The sequence below is a fragment of the Pungitius pungitius genome, chromosome 12 (assembly GCF_949316345.1).
Source record: "Pungitius pungitius chromosome 12, fPunPun2.1, whole genome shotgun sequence".
NCBI classification, from domain to species: Eukaryota; Metazoa; Chordata; class Actinopteri; order Perciformes; family Gasterosteidae; genus Pungitius; species Pungitius pungitius.
Window position 1 is genome coordinate 1,303,962 of NC_084911.1, and position 17,104 is coordinate 1,321,065.

Genomic DNA, 17,104 nt, shown 5'->3' on the forward strand with positions numbered 1-17,104 from the left:
TTACACCTCCTATTTATGTACATACAACATAAAACCCAGGTCTTCGTGCCGATCCATCAGCATGACAGTGAATCAGGTTTTCCCCGTGAAGTCGGATAGCAGAAACAGAGCAAGGAGGGATTCAAACCAGGCTTGGGGGCTGCGGGTGAATCCCTTCTGGTAGTGGGCTGCTCCTCCACAATAATAAATGGGATCAGATTATCTTTGTCCCCAGTGTAATAGTCTCAGGCCAGATTACGAGACCATCTGCTGCAGTGGTGCCGAAACAGCAGCGAGCGAAGGCAATTAGCAAACTGGGATGAGGGGAATTGGAGTGCCGATAATCCACTTGCATGCTACTCAGCTGCCACACCTCCACTGCGCATCCTTTTGGATGTGCTGCATTGCAATTATCAGGAAAAAAAGATTATATTGTCCAGAATGTAGTTTTTCTGTCTACGTTGGCACCGTCTATCTGAAATATCGTGCTTTGAAAACCCCGAATCACTCTTTGGTCTTTCAGATATCATCATGTTCGTTTGCACAATCAAATAACATTTTGGTTTTGTTATTCTGTTATTAAAACGCACAGAAGAGTATCGTGGGAAAAGGCTTACATCTGTTGATCGGGAACTCTGCTTTTCTCAGAATCAGTTCCCTCCCTGGCAGGTATTTATTATGTAAGAAAGGGATAAGTCAGGGAAACACTCGCCAAACAACAGGCTTACTACTTCATCAATTGTAATACTGGACTTATTCTTTCTGTGTTTACATTTTTATTACATGGAAGACTAATGTTCAGGATAATCTCTTTGTGTTCGGGGGAATTACTCAGTGAGATGTTGGGCTGCTCCCAAGTTTGAGGCGGAATTTACCTTCGAATTAATCAGCATTTGTGGATACTTTTCTTGTGTAGAGCGCTGAGAGTCTAAAAGCTTTTTGGTATGTCCACACACTTTTTAAAAACTCTTTCCGAGTAATAGCTATGTACACAAAAAATATTTAACATTTATTTTCTACAACTTGGTTGACTGCAACGAAAACCCCTCGACAAGGAGAAAGACTCTAGATACATTACCTTTTAAAATGCAGGCCCTGTTGATGTCATTTTGTGGCATTTGGGTTTTTCTACACTGTGACAAGTGTGTGAATCAGAGGGGCCTGATAGATCGATTGCGATCGACCGGTTAATGGCCAAGGCATAAATCACACGCCATGGAAAAGCGATCCGTGCTTACTAAAGGACACATTTACATCGTTAGAAGCAACACTGACTGACTCAAATCAGTGCAAGTCATCAGAATAAAGTAATGACCAACAATGTATGTTGTTCCCTCGCTCCTGACGATAAGCTCGTTGTTTCTTAATATCGACTCGTTTTGCGAGGACGGTGTGCAGCGCTGTTGCTCTGTTTGGTTACTGCTGCTAAAGCCGAGTCTATGAGGAAATGACTCTACTTCTGTGTAGTGACCAGCAGGGGGCGACTCCTCTGCTCCCATAGACGTCTATGAGGAAATGACTCTACTTCTGTGTAGTGACCAGCAGGGGGCGACTCCTCTGCTCCCGTAGACGTCTATGAGGAAATGACTCTACTTCTGTGTAGTGACCAGCAGGGGGCGACTCCTCTGCTCCCATAGACGTCTATGAGGAAATGACTCTACTTCTGTGTAGTGACCAGCAGGGGGCGACTCCTCTGCTCCCGTAGACGTCTATGAGGAAATGACTCTACTTCTGTGTAGTGACCAGCAGGGGGCGACTCCTCTGTTCCCATAGACGTCTATGAGGAAATGACTCTACTTCTGTGTAGTGACCAGCAGGGGGCGACTCCTCTGCTCCCATAGACGTCTATGAGGAAATTACTCTACTTCTCTCTTGATTTATTCCCTCAGTAAACATTGTAAACATGAGTTTATGGTCTCAATCTCTAGTTTCAAGTCTTCTTCAATGCAGCATGATGTTCATTTAGTGAATCCTGGACCATTTAGTGTCAAATAGAGAACAAAGTAGGGGATGTCTTAGGGCGGGGCCACATGCTGATTGGCAGGACAAACATGGTAATTCAGGAACCTCGAGGCCTCGGAACCTCAGTAACGATGGTTTTGTCCACTTCTTATGTCCGTCTGAGGCTCAGACCAAAGGTGACAGTTTGAAAAAAAATCTAAATGAATCATAGCGAAGACGGCAGATGTTTGTCTGTCTAACATCTGGTCATCCTTCACATACATTCTGGAAGTATTTTTTCTTTATTCACGCGGCAATAACCCACAGGAGCAGGCTTTTTTTTCAACATGAGCAGATTTGTCCTGCATGCGCACACACATTGTGGGTGTATTTTTGTGTGGGACTGTACACATTATGTCACGACTCACCGGCTGGGAAACCTGATCTCAAGTCTTTGAAATGCGCTTCGACATCGAAGGCAGTGAAAAAAAAAATCAGGGAAATGTAAACTCGTCCTGGATTATGATCTAAGCTCATAGTAATCTTCTTTTTTAATTTTTTTTTTTTTTTTTTCATGACTCCGCTCAAAGGAAATCTGGAACATAATTTGCCATTTGTAATGGATAATATCTCCGGAAAAGATTTGTAGAAGGGGAGGAGCGAGGACGTGGGCTGGGCGAGCGGCGAGGACCGAAAGAGTTCAAATGGAGACTGCCATGGGTCTCTCTTGTTCCTGCGGCAGTGGAGAGAACCAATCCTCAAACCGAGGAGGTGGCGCATCGTCAGAGGAGGCACGCGCCGGATTCTCACCCAAGGAGCCACGACCAGATTACGAAGATTTGACACATCTGCTGGGAGGCGAAACACGGCGGCTACAAATCAAAAGCCGGGATTAGTTGCCTTTTCATTTCGTCTCCTCGGGCCCTGGCCTCGACCATGAGGCTAGAGCGCGGCCGGCGGGCATCTCTGGCGCTCACCCTCAACTTCGTGGCGTTCGCCTTCGCCTTGTCGGCCGTGACCACCAGCTACTGGTGCGAGGGCACCCGCAAGGTGCCCAAGCCCTTCTGCACCGGGCCGGTGGTGAAGGCGAAGCAGTGGTTCTGCATCCGCTTCAACAGCTCCAACATCAACGACACCCGCCTGGTGCAGTACATCTTTGAGAGCGGCGAGGAGAAGTTCCTCCTGAGGAAGTTCCACACGGGGATATTCTTCTCCTGCGAGCAGGCCGCCGACATGAACGGTGAGTCCGGAGGAAAAGCAGGAAGTGGTGACGGAGGGCTCTGTGGTTGACCTACAGGTTAATGGGGGCGGTGGCGGAGTGGACCACGTCGTCCAATATGCTTTATTCCCTTTATTTACAGACCATGAAAAGGCCTTCACGCCTTCATCTCGGCTGAATCTGTAGTCTGTAGAGCATTTTAAAATGGTTATTATTCATATTTTCCATTACTTACAGTCCACATGAAAAATACCTTTGTATTTTAACGGTGAAGCAATATTTCACACTGTTAAATCAACAAAAATAACGGATCAGACTCACAGCTGTTTGGAGAAAAAGCAAAGGATGCCGTGCATGCACGAGGTAAGGACGCGTCGATGGTTGCGAATGAATGCATGAAGTCATCCGAGGTTCACCAGGATGAACCAGCTGACTGGATGCTCTGAGATGTTGCACCAGGTGAGAACCATGAATGGATCATGTTGTAGCAGGTGAAGGTGGAGCAAACTAGGATCTTCTTTAAATGCCGCTGGGTAGACTCATCCATAATTACACATCCTTGTTTATCCGTTGACATCACTAATCCATCCACCATGTACAAGTGGAGCAATCTGCAGGAATACACCAGGCTGCAACTGTAACATTTGCCTCTGAGACGTTGTGAAAAGAAGCATTCAATGGAAATAAGTGCAGTAAAAGCGCCTGTACGTGCAGCTCTTGAGTAAATGCGCTCTTCAGCTTGATGTCCATGTTACTGAATGAACAAGCAGGTTCATGACGCTGCAGGTTGTGCATGTGAAGTTTACTCTCTGGACATTTTACTGGAGATTATTTCCTCAAATCAGAAAGTTGCTTTGAGAACTTTTTTTCATGGCGGTGAAATGGTTGAGTGCGTTCCAGGAAGATAGATTTGTTTTTGATGGTTTTAAATATGAATAACCGAAGAAGCTGCAGACCTGTATTGAAAGGCATCACATGTTATTGTTTATTTTAGAGATTGACCATAAAAAAAACTAGAATCAAATGTTTGCTTCATCCTGATTGGTTCAAAACCGCTGATATGCTTCAAAGCAATTCATTCAACGGTACAGTGAATAAAAAGCATTAAAAAACACGAGGGAACGTGTCCTTGGTGCCTCGCGTTGGTTGACATCAGAATGCAGAAATGTAAATGCAGCCGTGTGCACACTGAGCCTCGGTAAGATTCTGTTAGCTCAACACTCCCCGCAGAGCTCCTGTGAGTCGCCACCGGATTAAATCCATTTCTCTCTCAGCGTTGCATGCAAGCCGTCCCATCTGTTTTCATAAGCTCTAATAATAAGACTCGGTATGCAGTAGATTTCAGGAATTGCGTGCAATTTAGAGACAAATTGTTTAATCTGCCCGATTTCCACCACAAAAAAAAAACAGTAAATGTCCGTTATCAGTTTTTCAGGAATGTAAAAAGAGGAAAATTAAGACCAAAATTTGATGGATTAATCAACTGACATCTCCTGCTGGGGTCTGAAGTTATTGAAATGATGCAGAATACATTACGTTTTCACACTTGATTTGCCCTGAAAAGCAGAACTTGTTACAACAACAAAGGCCACTAAAAAGAGAAAAAATCTAAAGAATCTAGAAAAATAAGTCAACTTGAGAGAGAAAAGATTCATGCCTTTCTTCGATCAGGTTCACTTGATTTACAAATTTATGTTTTAACATTTTCTGACAACACCACGGATCACGGTTACTATTATTTATAGGAAAAGTCTTAGTTTGATCCGCAAATCTTTATTTTATTCTTCCAGAATCGCTTCCTTGTTGCATCTTAAAATGTTAACTAACTACATACATTTTATTCTTTCGATCACAGGTTTTGACTGTCGAGACTTCTTCGATATCGCACCAGAACACGAAAGAGGTAAAACGCTCAAAGTTGGATGTTTTTAACAATGACTTTTAGTGTGTATTTTAGAGCAAAAGGATTGCATTATTATTGACAATATTTTGTACATGTACATATGTGAAATGTTGTGTTCTGTCTTGTCTTATATATTTTTTTATGTATAATTTGTATTATAACATCCTACAATACAATATAATACTGTATAAATGAAATGGATGAATAAGTGTTTTACTGTAAGCAGTAATCTAAATGTAGTCTAAAGACCTAAATGTGACAGAGCAAATGTTTCACATAGCAAACAATCTCATAAACCTGAGAGAAGACTTTTGCTTGTACTGTGAGATCTCACCTTTTATTTATGAATGAATAACCGCGGCTGTCCCGCTTTCAGTAATCCGTGTGGTCTTAAACCACCAGATTCACATCTGCAGACCTAAAAAGGAGCAGACCTGTTGCACACACACGTGACCCCTGTGGGATTATTCATCCGCGTATTACCAGGACAACACAACTCGATTGTGACTCTTCCCCCCTTGTTGTGTGTTCACAGGGGTTTTGTGGTTGTGTATCGTGGCCGAGAGTCTTTACCTCGCCCTGCTCTTCACGGGCGGGGCCCTGATGATGCTGGAGCAGTGTCCCTGCTTCAGCGTCATGAACAAGCTGAAGATCAGTGCCTTCGCCGCCGTGTGCACCGCCCTCTCAGGTAACCTCCATCGCCTCTGCTTCCGCCGGGTGGAGCCCATGCGAAAGCCTTCCCTGAAATCGGTGTGGGTCTGCAGTGACGGCTCCTCTGGTCCTGTAGGAGTCGATCAAAGAGCCTCCATCCTCCGAATGTTCAGGGTTGTGAAAGCTCGACCCGCGTAACTCTCCCTCTGATTGGACATCACTCTTTGTTTAGGTACTAAGGAGAGAGAAAATTAACCAATCAGAGGCAGAGTTTTGCCCTGAAAAGGGTACATGTTGAGGAATAATTGATCAACGGTTTTACATTGTGTAATTACCTCTTTATGTTGTACATATTGCATAGTTGGAAGGGGAGTCTGCCACTGGGACGGACTCTAATTGCAACATGATAGAATTTTATTGTGATGGAGTCACAGGAAATGTTAATTATTAATTTTTCACTGCAAAGAGGATTCTCAAAATCAAAAGTTGATTTTGTTCAAATGTTATATGTATATATTGTGCACTGTAGCCTCCTTACGTTAATCTCTTTAACAGTATTCACTGGAAACACCAAATTAAATCCAGCCGCTCTGAACCAATCACAGAGGTGAACCAATCACAGGGGAACCAATCACAGAGGGGAACCAATCACAGCGGGGTCGGCAGGTCACAAGATGACATAATATTCATAGATTCATGCCATTAATCTGGATTAATGCATGGGCTCCCTGTAAAGGGAACCATACACGTGTCCTGGTTTTTAATCCGCTGCACTAGTAGGTGAAATGTTTATCAAGTCACAGGTTTGATTATTTACATTGTTGATCATTCTCACAATTCATTGATTTTTTGTTTTGTTTATTAAATTTCAGGAAATTTCAATGGAAACACAGAATTTTACATTTTTACAAAATAAATAATACCAGTAAATCATTGAGTGGTGGAAGATGAATTTAATAGTTGACAATATTTATATAATATTCATAAAAATATCTTTATGTTAATAAGAAACACATATACTGTATATCTACATATACATGTGTGTATATATGGGGGGACAGATAGAAGCCGCATAGCTGAATAAAACCTGCATCTCCCACATGACAGCGGGTTAAAAACCATTCACTAGACATCTTTGGACCGCACATTGATGCTAAACATGGCAGAGGGGAACCGGTGGGTCCGTATGAGAGGAGAACACGACTGTAAGTGAGACGGGGCAGCGGGTCGCTCTGCAGCGGCGTCCTGCCTCCTCACTACTCCGAGGATTTGCTGCTTTGTGGACTAATCGGATTGGAGCCGGAGGCAGCGGTTTTGGGCCGGTGCCAAGACCTGCCCAGAGGATCTCCCTGTATCCCTCCGCCCCCCCCCCACCCCCCCAACCCTCCCTCCTCCACCCTCTCGACTCCCATCCCCCTCCGTTGTTATGAGTTAATCCCAAGAAAAGCAGCTGTGGAGAGGCAAGAGGCTGGAGGAGAGAGGACCCGGAGCAGTTCAAATGTATTTACAGAACAACGCATGAAAGCCATCATTTAGTGACGTTAAATCAACTGTTGTCTTCAACAAAAGGTAAAATAGTTACTACGTCTATGAGGAAATGACTCTACTTCTGTGTAGTGACCAGCAGGGGGCGACTCCTCTGCTCCCATAGACGTCTATGAGGAAATGACTCTACTTCTGTGTAGTGACCAGCAGGGGGCGACTCCTCTGCTCCCATAGACGTCTATGAGGAAATGACTCTACTTCTGTGTAGTGACCAGCAGGGGGCGACTCCTCTGCTCCCATAGACGTCTATGAGGAAATGACTCTACTTCTGTGTAGTGACCAGCAGGGGGCGACTCCTTGGGTCCCATAGACGTCTATGAGGAAATGACTCTACTTCTGTGTAGTGACCAGCAGGGGGCGACTCCTCTGCTCCCATAGACGTCTATGACGAAATGACTCTACTTCTGTGTAGTGACCAGCAGGGGGCGACTCCTCTGCTCCCATAGACGTCTATGAGGAAATGACTCTACTTCTGTGTAGTGACCAGCAGGGGGCGACTCCTCTGCTCCCATAGACGTCTATGAGGAAATGACTCTACTTCTGTGTAGTGACCAGCAGGGGGCGACTCCTCTGCTCCCATAGACGTCTATGAGGAAATGACCTCAATACAGCATGATGTTCAATTAGTGAATTAGAGTCAAACAGACCATAAAGGGGGGGATGCTTTAGGGCGGGGCCTAACGCTGATTGACAGGTTGCTGCCGACACTGGCTATTGGACTTCTAGGGACAATGATTTAAATAATCAGCACTCTATACAAATGTGACACAAACACAAAAACTTATTCTGCTGCAAAGAAAATCTGTAATTCGTCCTCCTCATCCTGTGATGTTGGTTGATGGCGAAAAACGATTCCTATACGTCCCCCTCCGATTGTCTCTTGTCCTCAGGCCTTTGTGGGATGGTGGCCCACATGATGTTCACCACCATATTCCAGCTGGCCGTCGCTATGGGACCAGAAGACTGGAGACCCAAGACCTGGGACTACAGCTGGTCTTATGCGTGAGGGAAATCTATATCCTCAGAAATACACATTTATTCCACAGTAGATGGCGACCATCTGCTAAAGTCGTTGTTTTTCTTTCCCTCAGCTTGGCGTGGAGCTCCTTCGGGACCTGCATGGGCTCGGCGGTGACGGCGCTCAACAGGTACACCAAGACCATCGTGGAGTTCAAGTACAAGCGGCGGAACATCGCCAAGAGCCTGCTGATCAAGCAGAAGATGATGGAGAAGGACCTCCCCGACCAGATGTGGGACATGTGCCTCACCGCCGTCCCCGCCGACGGCGCCGAGGCCCGGCCGCCGCCGCCGCCGCTCAACGGCCACAAGCCCTCCACGGGGGCCCCCTACGTGGTGGAGATGGTGGGGGGGGGCCCGGAACCACACCAAGGGAGGGGGGTGTACTGCTGAGGCCGGACCGGATTCCCTGCAGCCAGATTGGGATTTCCTCCTAATGCCGGGAGACTTATTCGCTCGCCGGACTCGACACGTGTTTCATCAAATCTTCCCGTGTGATATGACTTTCGGGAGGAATAAGCGGGCTGCAATTTCCACGTCTTCACGCTAATCTGAGGAAAGCTGCAGGTCCTTCGCGGGGGGGGTGTTTCCACCTCAGAGATCTGTTGCTTTTTTTGGCCTTTTTTCGCTCCTCAGCTACACACAGGCCAACAATGACGTGACCTTGCTTTGAAGGGACGGCAGAGCAGCGGCGTGGAGACCTGGAGTCAATCCAACGACTCCATTTAGACACAAAAGAGGACCCCAAAGAGACTCGAGAGACAAACAACTCCCCGTCTCTGTCTTCTCTCCGTCTGTCCCTCGTGTTGGACGACGTCTGAGGCGTTTTTCTGCCGTCTCATAATCCGTCCCCATGAAACCAAACCACATCAGAGGAGGGATTAAAAGAACATCTCCTCCGAGTCGAGCGCTTTGCTTTTCAAATCACTTTTCTACGGACATGGACTCGACAGAAGAGGAGGGAAGGGGGGGGGGGGGGGGGCGAGTTGGACGTCCTCTGGACCGAACTACGGAGTCCTGTGAGCCACCAGGAGGACGACTGCGTCTACAGCACGGGGCTGTGTGTCTGCATCGTGTCGTTTACCCGTCACAACAACAAAACGCGATGAATACTTTTCAACTGAGGCGAACAAAACTCCAATAAAACCGTGATTACTGTTGAATGTCTTTAATCGTTTGTTCTTCCAGCTGCTCAACATCATCTAATCATGATTCCACCAGGTGTTTAAATGTACATTTTAATCGTCACCAAAGAATCTTAGTTGTTCAAGTATGAAGAGATTATCAATAACAAAACCTTCATTGATAAACATGAGAAGAATTAATAAATATAATATATTCTATGAGGAAAAGAGAAATCCACAGTGGTCATTTGGAGTCTTCAAACCCCTGATCTTACGGAACTTCACTCATCATTACCATGAATAAAAAGAATGTCTCTTTAAAATTGTGTCTTTAACTCCGACATCTCGACTTATTCCTTTGATTTCCGCAGCAGCGATGAATCTTCAGTCAATGACGCGTTGTGTGTAACGTTGTAGCGGGTTGTCTTCGATGTATTTCTTTATATACCAACAGGAGACATGAGCCTTGAGGTCCTCTTCAATCAGGAAGTCCATGGCAGCCTGTGAAAGGAACATTTCATACATTAAGAACAGCATTTCAACGGCGACTGGTGAATGCGTTGAGCTCACCTGGGACAGAAGAGCAGCGACGCCGTGGCCCCTGAATGTCTCGGGCACGTAGGTGGACATTAGATCCACCTCCTTGTCCCCGGTGAACCTGTAGAGCAGCACAGCGCAGTCTGTGGAGAGAGGAGGAAGATCATGAGAACATCAAGGAGGCTCCTCAGGGGCCACAACAACCTAATTAAACACTTTCAATTAATCATTGGATTATTTCTAATGATGGAGCAGGTGTAACGTCAACATTTTTTATATTGATGGTGGGAGTAATATTTAGTGGAAGTTAAATGGCCCCCAAAAGTATTAATAACCAATTGATTGACAGTTTGAAAAACACCAAAGTCCCTCCGAAAAAAACTTTTTTTAAAAGAGGCTAACTACCGCGGACATAAATATATATAAATCACTATAAATGTACCGACATGTGTAACTTAAGCCTTCTAATATGTACGCCGAACATGTCGGTGAATAGTAATCGCATTAAGTAGTTAATTCGTGTGGTTGGAGCGGCGTTTGCCCAGAACAACTTCACGATTTGTGTGTATTTTCAGTAGGCCGCGAGTGGACCCCGGGCTCCCGTAGAGGATCTCCCCGGGTAGAGGCGCGTCCACCGCGGCCTCCCCTCTGCTTACCGGCCTCGCTGCCCGGACTGACGGTGAAGCGCCGGTTCGGTCGGTCGTGTTTCACCGCTAAACTGCAGCCGGAGGTCGACGCACGGAAGGCGGCGGGGGGAGGCCTCAGCCACAGGGTCCGTACTGTGAGTCTGGAAAATACTTTAAAGGACATTTGTGGATGAAAAAGACACGTACGAGTCCCACAGCAGGTAGTAGCGGTGGAACTGAGTGACCACCAGGAGGCGCCTTCACTCGCAGGACAATCATTAACGTCTCTGTGACCTGTTTTTGACCTCCGCAGCAAAACGGTTTTAGTTATTTTTAAATTACATTAAAATATCAATATGAATATGAAATGATGCTCATATTTTAAACTATAATATTTCCCACAATTTATAACAAAATAAGGAATTTAATATTCTGTAATTTGGTGTTATTATGAGAAACTAATGTTAAACTATTTATAGGTTTGTATATGTTTATAGGCAAGCGTACTCTTCAACTAAATTAAATTGAAAAACATTTAAATTAATTAAACAAAAATGCATTAAATGAAGAACACTTTTACATGACCAGACCTCAAACATACATCCTTTTTATTGTGAAGCAACAAATACAACACTATCTGACCATTGTCAGACGTTTTATGGATGTTTGCATGCAAAGTCTACAGAAGACTGTTGAACAGGTTCACATGTGAATTGTCCTCTGGATGAATTCTGGTGGTTTCTTCACAATCGTACTGGCCATTCAATTTAACTGTTGGAGTTCACATCTTTAAATATGTTGCAAACAGGACAATAGCTTATATTTTAGATGACAGATGGGACACATCTATTTCATCTCCTCATGGATTTCAGCCTCTTCCCGTCCACAAGCAGCTCTACATGTTCTCTGCGGCCGCAGCGCTCTTCACTCCTGCAGCCACGACGGCAAAGAACAGTTCTGGAAAGAGGGCCCGGGTGTAGAGCGCCACCTTCGGCAGCGAGGGAGCCACCACCACCTCTTTCCTCCTGCTGCTCAGAGTCCTCACGATCTCAGTGGCCGCCTCGTCCGGAGAAACGCCGAGAGGTTTCTTTGTGTACAGCCCTGCGAAGGCCAAACAACACGGCCCTTAATCGAGGCGAATGCCAACTGAACCTTCCTCCTCAGAGTGTACTCACGTGACCAGAGGGACCTGGAGGCCTCCGCGTTCGGGGAGGAGGCCGAGCCACCGATGAAGGTGGTGTTGATGGTGCTGACGGAGATGCCGTACTCCTCCACCTCGGCCCTCAGGCAGTCGAAGAAGGCCTGGGCCGCGTGTTTAGAGGCGGCGTCTGGAAGTGAAAACAAAAAGTATATTCACACCACATACGTGTAGTTTAGTTTAGGTCTTAATAATAATAATAGTAATAATAATTTATTTTATAGGAAAGTTGTTTTATAGTGCAACAAAACACTCTTGTGTGGGCGGGACTTAAATGTGACACGTCTCCAGGCTAGTTGTTCCTGCTAGCTATTAGCATTAGCTAATGCTAATTAGCTAATGCTAATAGCTAGCAGGAAACAGAAAGTACAGCTGAGGTTAAACACACTAAATGTCGACCTGATGATGGCCCTGGATAAAAAGTCAGTTAGTCACCACGAACGAAGACAAAGCTCTCGTATCTCTGGAGAATTCTTTTCACAGGTATAAAACTCACAGGCGGTGCGGAAAGGCACGGAGAGCTTTCCCTGGATGCTGCTGACCAGCAGCAGGTGGCCGGTTCTCCTGGAGATCATCGAGGGGAGCAGACCTGAAAGATGAAATGTTTTTATTTTTTTAACGTCGTCACACCACGGGGGGGGGGCGTCTCCGCCGTCTACCTTTGGCCAGCGTGGCCGGGCCGAAGTAGTTGTTGTCCATCAGCAGCTTGTCCATCTCCAGAGACACGCTCAGGGCGGGAGCTTTGACCTTCATGCCGCTGTTGAAGATGAGGACGTCCAGGCAGCCGTAGCACTCCAGGATCTCGGAGGTCACCTCGGGCATGCTGTCCATGTCCCCGAAATCCAGCAGCACCAGTTTGGAGGGAAACGTCTGAGGAACGGGCGATTATGAGTGTTACATTTATGCATCATCTGTAAGATGCTTCATGTCTCATAGAAATAGCACAATAAAAGACACTTTGTTTGTGATGGCGTTCTCCTTCTTGTGGGGTCCTAAGAGGTTCCACCTGTAACGTAGCGTCTCAGCACCGAGCCGGCGTCTCTTACCACCGTCGGGTCCGAGGCGCTCGCCAATTCATCGCCGAGCTCTTCGAGCTTCTCCAAGTTCTTCCCACAGAGGATGAGCCGCGCTCCTCCTCTGTGGAACACGCCTGCACATTCTACACGGAGAAGATGAAGTTAGATCAGATGGAGGACCAGAATCTGTGTCCAGCCAGTCAAAACCAGCAGTAAAAAAACTGGCAGTACCTTAAAAAGCATTGTTACCTTTTCCCAGCCCGGATAAGGCGTCGGTTAGAACCACCACTTTATTGCGTACTGACGTTTTGGACAGAAGGCCCTTAACGAAGCTGTAGAGGTAGAAGAACCCCGCTGTGAGCAGGATCACACAAGGCACCAGCAGAACAGTGGTGGTCCAACCGGGGTCCATCTCCTGCAGGAAGGTTTTTACAAAAATAACATTTTATAAGCATTTTTATATTAAATATGCAGCCTTGATAGGAAACAAAAGACAGTAGTAGTACTCGCAGGGGAGTGTGGAGGGAAGAGTTTGACATTCACAGATGCTTATTCCCTTTGTGGTGGAGAGTTAGATGCAATGATCAGTAAACGGCTAGCTTAGCTTAGCTTAGCTTAGCTTAGCGGACATTCATAAACAATGAGGAAAAGGTGGAGATGTTAACCACATATTCATGCCAGTGTGGAGAAATAACAACACACAAAATATGTAACTTTTTTTATTTGTATTGCACACTTATAATAGTTGGGGAAACATTGTATGTGATTGATAGATAAGATGGAAAGTGAAAAAGCGTATCAATGTTGGCTGATACGTTTTGTTGTTGTTGTTGTTGTTGAAGTATGTTTGATGCTTTGAACATACTTCTTAGATGGAACATTATTTTTCTGATGATGCAGATGAGATGAGATGTCCATTTAGGATCCAGTGAGAATGCACAAAAAGAAGATTCATACCCAAAGGTTCTTCTGCTGAGTGTCATTGGAATCCATCTCACCTGCTACAACCGTATTTAAATCTAAAAACTATTCTTACAACTCTGAAATCAAAACAGAGAAGAGATCTTTTTAAACATCTTCTTACGTCGGTGGTCAGAAAAAAACGAGATGTATAAATAGCATATCATAGGTATATGATAGATGTGACTGTGCAACAACTTACATATGTACACTCACCGGCCACTTTATTAGGTACCCCATTCTAGTAACGGGTTGGACCCCCTTTTGCCTTCAGAACTGCCTCAATTCTTCGTGGCATAGATTCAACAAGGTGCTGGAAGCATTCCTCAGGGAGTTTGGTCCATATTGACATGATGGCATCACACAGTTGCCGCAGATTTGTCGGCTGCACATCCATGATGCGAATCTCCCGTTCCACCACATCCCAAAGATGCTCTATTGGATTGAGATCTGGTGATTGTGGAGGCCATTTGAGTACAGCGAACTCATTGTCATGTTCAAGAAACCAGTCTGAGATGATTCCAGCTTTATGACATGGCGCATTATCCTGCTGAAAGTAGCCATCAGAAGTTGGGTACATTGTGGTCATAAAGGGATGGACATGGTCAGCAACAATACTCAGGTAGGCTGTGGCGTTGCAACGATGCTCAATTGGTACCAAGGGGCCCAAAGAGTGCCAAGAAAATATTCCCCACACCATGACACCACCACCACCAGCCTGAACCGTTGATACAAGGCAGGATGGATCCATGCTTTCATGTTGTAGACGCCAAATTCTGACCCTACCATCCGAATGTCGCAGCAGAAATCGAGACTCATTAGACCAGGCAACGTTTTTCCAATCTTCTATTGTCCAATTTCGATGAGCTTGTGCAAATTGTAGCCTCAGTTTCCTGTTCTTAGCTGAAAGGAGTGGCACCCGGTGTGGTCTTCTGCTGCTGTAGCCCATCTGCCTCAAAGTTCGACGTACTGTGCGTTCAGAGATGCTCTTATGCCCACCTTGGTTGTAACGGGTGGTTATTTGAGTCACTGTTGCCCTTCTATCAGCTCGAACCAGTCTGGCCATTCTCCTCTGACCTCTGGCATCAACAAGGCATTTCCGCCCACAGAACTGCCGCTCACTGGATGTTTTTTCTTTTTCGGACCATTCTCTGTAAACCCTAGAGATGGTTGTGCGTGAAAATCCCAGTAGATTAGCAGTCTCTGAAATACTCAGACCAGCCCTTCTGGCACCAACAATCATGCCACGTTCAAAGTCACTCAAATCACCTTTCTTCCCCATACTGATGCTCGGTTTGAACTGCAGGAGATTGTCTTGACAATGTCTACATGCCTAAATGCACTGAGTTGCCGCCATGTGATTGGCTGCTTAGAAATTAAGTGTTAACGAGCAGTTGGACAGGTGTACCTAATAAAGTGGCCGGTGAGTGTATATTTGGATATTTAAATACAATATATAGTCTAGAGAGGCTTGTTTTCTTCTTCATTTCGACTCGTTGTCATTTTTCAAATATTCTATATACAAGAATCATTTTCAAATGTATGTTTTCGTACCACGGCGCCCCCTCAGAATTCTACAGTATGAATTTCCTGAACTTTTTTTTGCAAAATATTTTGAAAAAAAAAAAAAATGCCAACACTGAAACTTCTCATAGTAGACACATAATTATTTTCTCACACTGAATGGAGTGAACACCGTGCCCCTTCAGCCTATGGTTAGAATTTCTTATGACTTCATTTTGCTAAAATTCAGAATGTTTTTTAAAATGTATATTTCCACACCACCGTGCCCCCTCAAAAAGCAATTTCTAATGACTTCATTTTACAAATATTCAGTGACAATGTAACAATACAACATTCCTCCCCCTTCTGCATCAAACTTGCTGATTTTTAAATGGTTGAAGACTCTTATGTGTCTAACAGGAAATCAACATTTTCGCATTCTACGCTCTTCCACTTCACTCTCTTCCCCGGGTGTTTCACATACATCTCACAGACCTCCTCTGCCTTCTCTCCTTATTTAACAGCGACAACAGGGAACAAACACACAACACATTCTTCCTTCCACACTACGTGTAATCTGTTGGAAACCACTTGAAAAGGCCACTTTTCCTTTGAGGGCCACTTACACGTTATGGATGTGTCCAACAGGGAGTTTAAAGATAACCTTTGGTTCTAGGTTTAACATGGCAAGCACCAGCTGTCCGTCTAAATATAAACACGCCCTAGAAATAGAAACGGTCCCTCTCCCGAAGACCCCAATGGCACAGAGCAGCAGCGGCGTTATTCCACCACAAAGTCAGGACATTCGTCAACACACAATCAGAAGCTCAACAGCAAAGAAAAAAAGCCCCAAAAGACACAGGCACCTGCTTTCAATCCAAGCTGCCGTTGTGTGGAATGAAAGTTTAAAAAGCCGGTTAAAAAGGTCCCGTCTAACTGACCTGGATCCAGCGGCAGGGGGGGGGGGGGGGAATGAATTAGGCACTCACTGCTTCTGAGGCCTCTGCAGGCGTTGTGGGTTCCTCACTCGCCTCCCGGGGAGCCTCAGCAGCTCATTCACAGAGCTCCTCCGACAGGACGGGCAACGCTTCTGATTCCTGCTCTTTTAATAGCTGCACAGCTCATGATGTGTTTGGAATGACGGAGGGGGGCTGCTGAGTGGGAGAGGTGTTTCCATTGGCTTCTCTCAGGCGACATCATATATATTTACATATACAGTCCATTTCTGATTAGAAGTTCATAAGTTTGAGCTTTGTTTTAAGCCGCACACATATCACTTCTTGTATAGAAATTAGGCGAACGAGGAAAATATCTCCTCTTGTTTCTCTCTATTTTATTCATTAATTGTATTATTTTTTTGATGACGTACACAAGGGCGTCACCATGGTTTAGACATAGTTTTCTCCGCTTTTTAGGTAACCTCAAATCCTCCATTACTCTACCTCCTCTCCAACAAGTTAACTAAGGTTACTTCCTTGCTCTCAACTAACTGACAGAATGACAATGCAGAACGACGCAAGGTGGTTTCAAACAAAATGACAAATGTATGAAGTGTACAATTAGGAGAGGGGATTCACACAGTCGAAATAAATAGAATAAAATAAGACATAACAAGAGACCGATCCATTGACAGGGTTTATGTAAGGAGGGCATATGTTTTACATATTTTCTGCGGTATATTTGGGGGGGACAGATTGGTATTTTCTCAATATTGGGGTGGACATGACCCCCTCAAAGAATACGTAGTTACGCCCTTGGACGTACGTTTACATGTACGCTGTCTTATATAAACATGAGTGATCAAAACACGGTGAAACATAGTCATGAACCGAAAACCCCGGTACCTGTGAACGCCTTTATTTTGGCGGAGTCGACCGGATGTAGT

At 45.2% G+C, this 17,104-nt stretch overlaps 3 protein-coding genes across 5 annotated transcripts; 1 reads left to right on the forward strand and 2 right to left on the reverse strand.

The window, feature by feature from the left end:
• Positions 1–103: 103 nt before the first annotated feature.
• LOC119221085 (germ cell-specific gene 1-like protein) lies at positions 104–9,230 on the forward strand. Its single transcript, XM_037477521.2, has 5 exons — positions 104–3,160; positions 4,995–5,042; positions 5,578–5,730; positions 8,129–8,240; positions 8,330–9,230. Exons 1-5 carry the CDS (start codon positions 2,857–2,859, stop codon positions 8,646–8,648), a joined length of 936 nt encoding a protein of 311 aa, XP_037333418.1. The 5' UTR covers positions 104–2,856; the 3' UTR covers positions 8,649–9,230.
• Positions 9,231–9,407: 177 nt separating this feature from the next.
• Positions 9,408–10,822, reverse strand: LOC119221087 (protein NATD1-like). Its single transcript, XM_037477522.2, has 3 exons — positions 10,573–10,822; positions 9,950–10,059; positions 9,408–9,880 (listed from the first exon to the last, which is right to left on the reverse strand). Exons 1-3 carry the CDS (start codon positions 10,724–10,726, stop codon positions 9,764–9,766), a joined length of 381 nt encoding a protein of 126 aa, XP_037333419.2. The 5' UTR covers positions 10,727–10,822; the 3' UTR covers positions 9,408–9,763.
• Positions 10,823–11,133: 311 nt separating this feature from the next.
• Positions 11,134–16,559, reverse strand: dhrs7ca (dehydrogenase/reductase (SDR family) member 7Ca). 3 transcript variants are annotated; one of them, XM_062566080.1, is made up of 8 exons: positions 16,209–16,291; positions 13,714–13,796; positions 13,006–13,171; positions 12,787–12,899; positions 12,400–12,610; positions 12,237–12,329; positions 11,718–11,870; positions 11,134–11,643 (listed from the first exon to the last, which is right to left on the reverse strand). In XM_062566080.1, the coding sequence occupies exons 2-8, from the start codon at positions 13,747–13,749 to the stop codon at positions 11,438–11,440; spliced, it is 978 nt and encodes a 325-aa protein (XP_062422064.1). In that variant the 5' UTR covers positions 13,750–13,796; positions 16,209–16,291; the 3' UTR covers positions 11,134–11,437. The 3 variants fall into 3 exon arrangements, with proteins under 3 accessions (XP_062422064.1, XP_037332750.2, XP_037332751.2); XM_037476853.2 differs by lacking the exon at positions 13,714–13,796 and having other exon boundaries at positions 16,209–16,559; XM_037476854.2 differs by lacking the exons at positions 13,714–13,796; positions 16,209–16,291 and adding an exon at positions 16,161–16,179.
• Positions 16,560–17,104: the final 545 nt, after the last annotated feature.

Excerpts from the sequence above, each read along its gene's own strand:
- LOC119221085 (XM_037477521.2), top strand. The coding sequence starts at position 2,857 with ATGAGGCTAGAGCGCGGCCGGCGGGCATCTCTGGCGCTCACCCTCAAC. Across the intron at positions 3,161-4,994 it reads GCAGGCCGCCGACATGAACG|GTTTTGACTGTCGAGACTTC; the intron begins GTGAGTCCGGAG and ends TTTCGATCACAG. Across the intron at positions 8,241-8,329 it reads GACTACAGCTGGTCTTATGC|CTTGGCGTGGAGCTCCTTCG; the intron begins GTGAGGGAAATC and ends TCTTTCCCTCAG.
- LOC119221087 (XM_037477522.2), bottom strand. The coding sequence starts at position 10,726 with ATGTCCTTTAAAGTATTTTCCAGACTCACAGTACGGACCCTGTGGCTG. Across the intron at positions 10,060-10,572 it reads CAGTCCGGGCAGCGAGGCCG|ACTGCGCTGTGCTGCTCTAC; the intron begins GTAAGCAGAGGG and ends CTCTCTCCACAG. Across the intron at positions 9,881-9,949 it reads TCGCTGCTCTTCTGTCCCAG|GCTGCCATGGACTTCCTGAT; the intron begins GTGAGCTCAACG and ends TTCCTTTCACAG.
- dhrs7ca (XM_062566080.1), bottom strand. The coding sequence starts at position 13,749 with ATGGATTCCAATGACACTCAGCAGAAGAACCTTTGG. Across the intron at positions 12,900-13,005 it reads CTTATCCGGGCTGGGAAAAG|AATGTGCAGGCGTGTTCCAC; the intron begins GTAACAATGCTT and ends TTCTCCGTGTAG. Across the intron at positions 11,644-11,717 it reads CTCCAGGTCCCTCTGGTCAC|GGCTGTACACAAAGAAACCT; the intron begins GTGAGTACACTC and ends TGGCCTTCGCAG.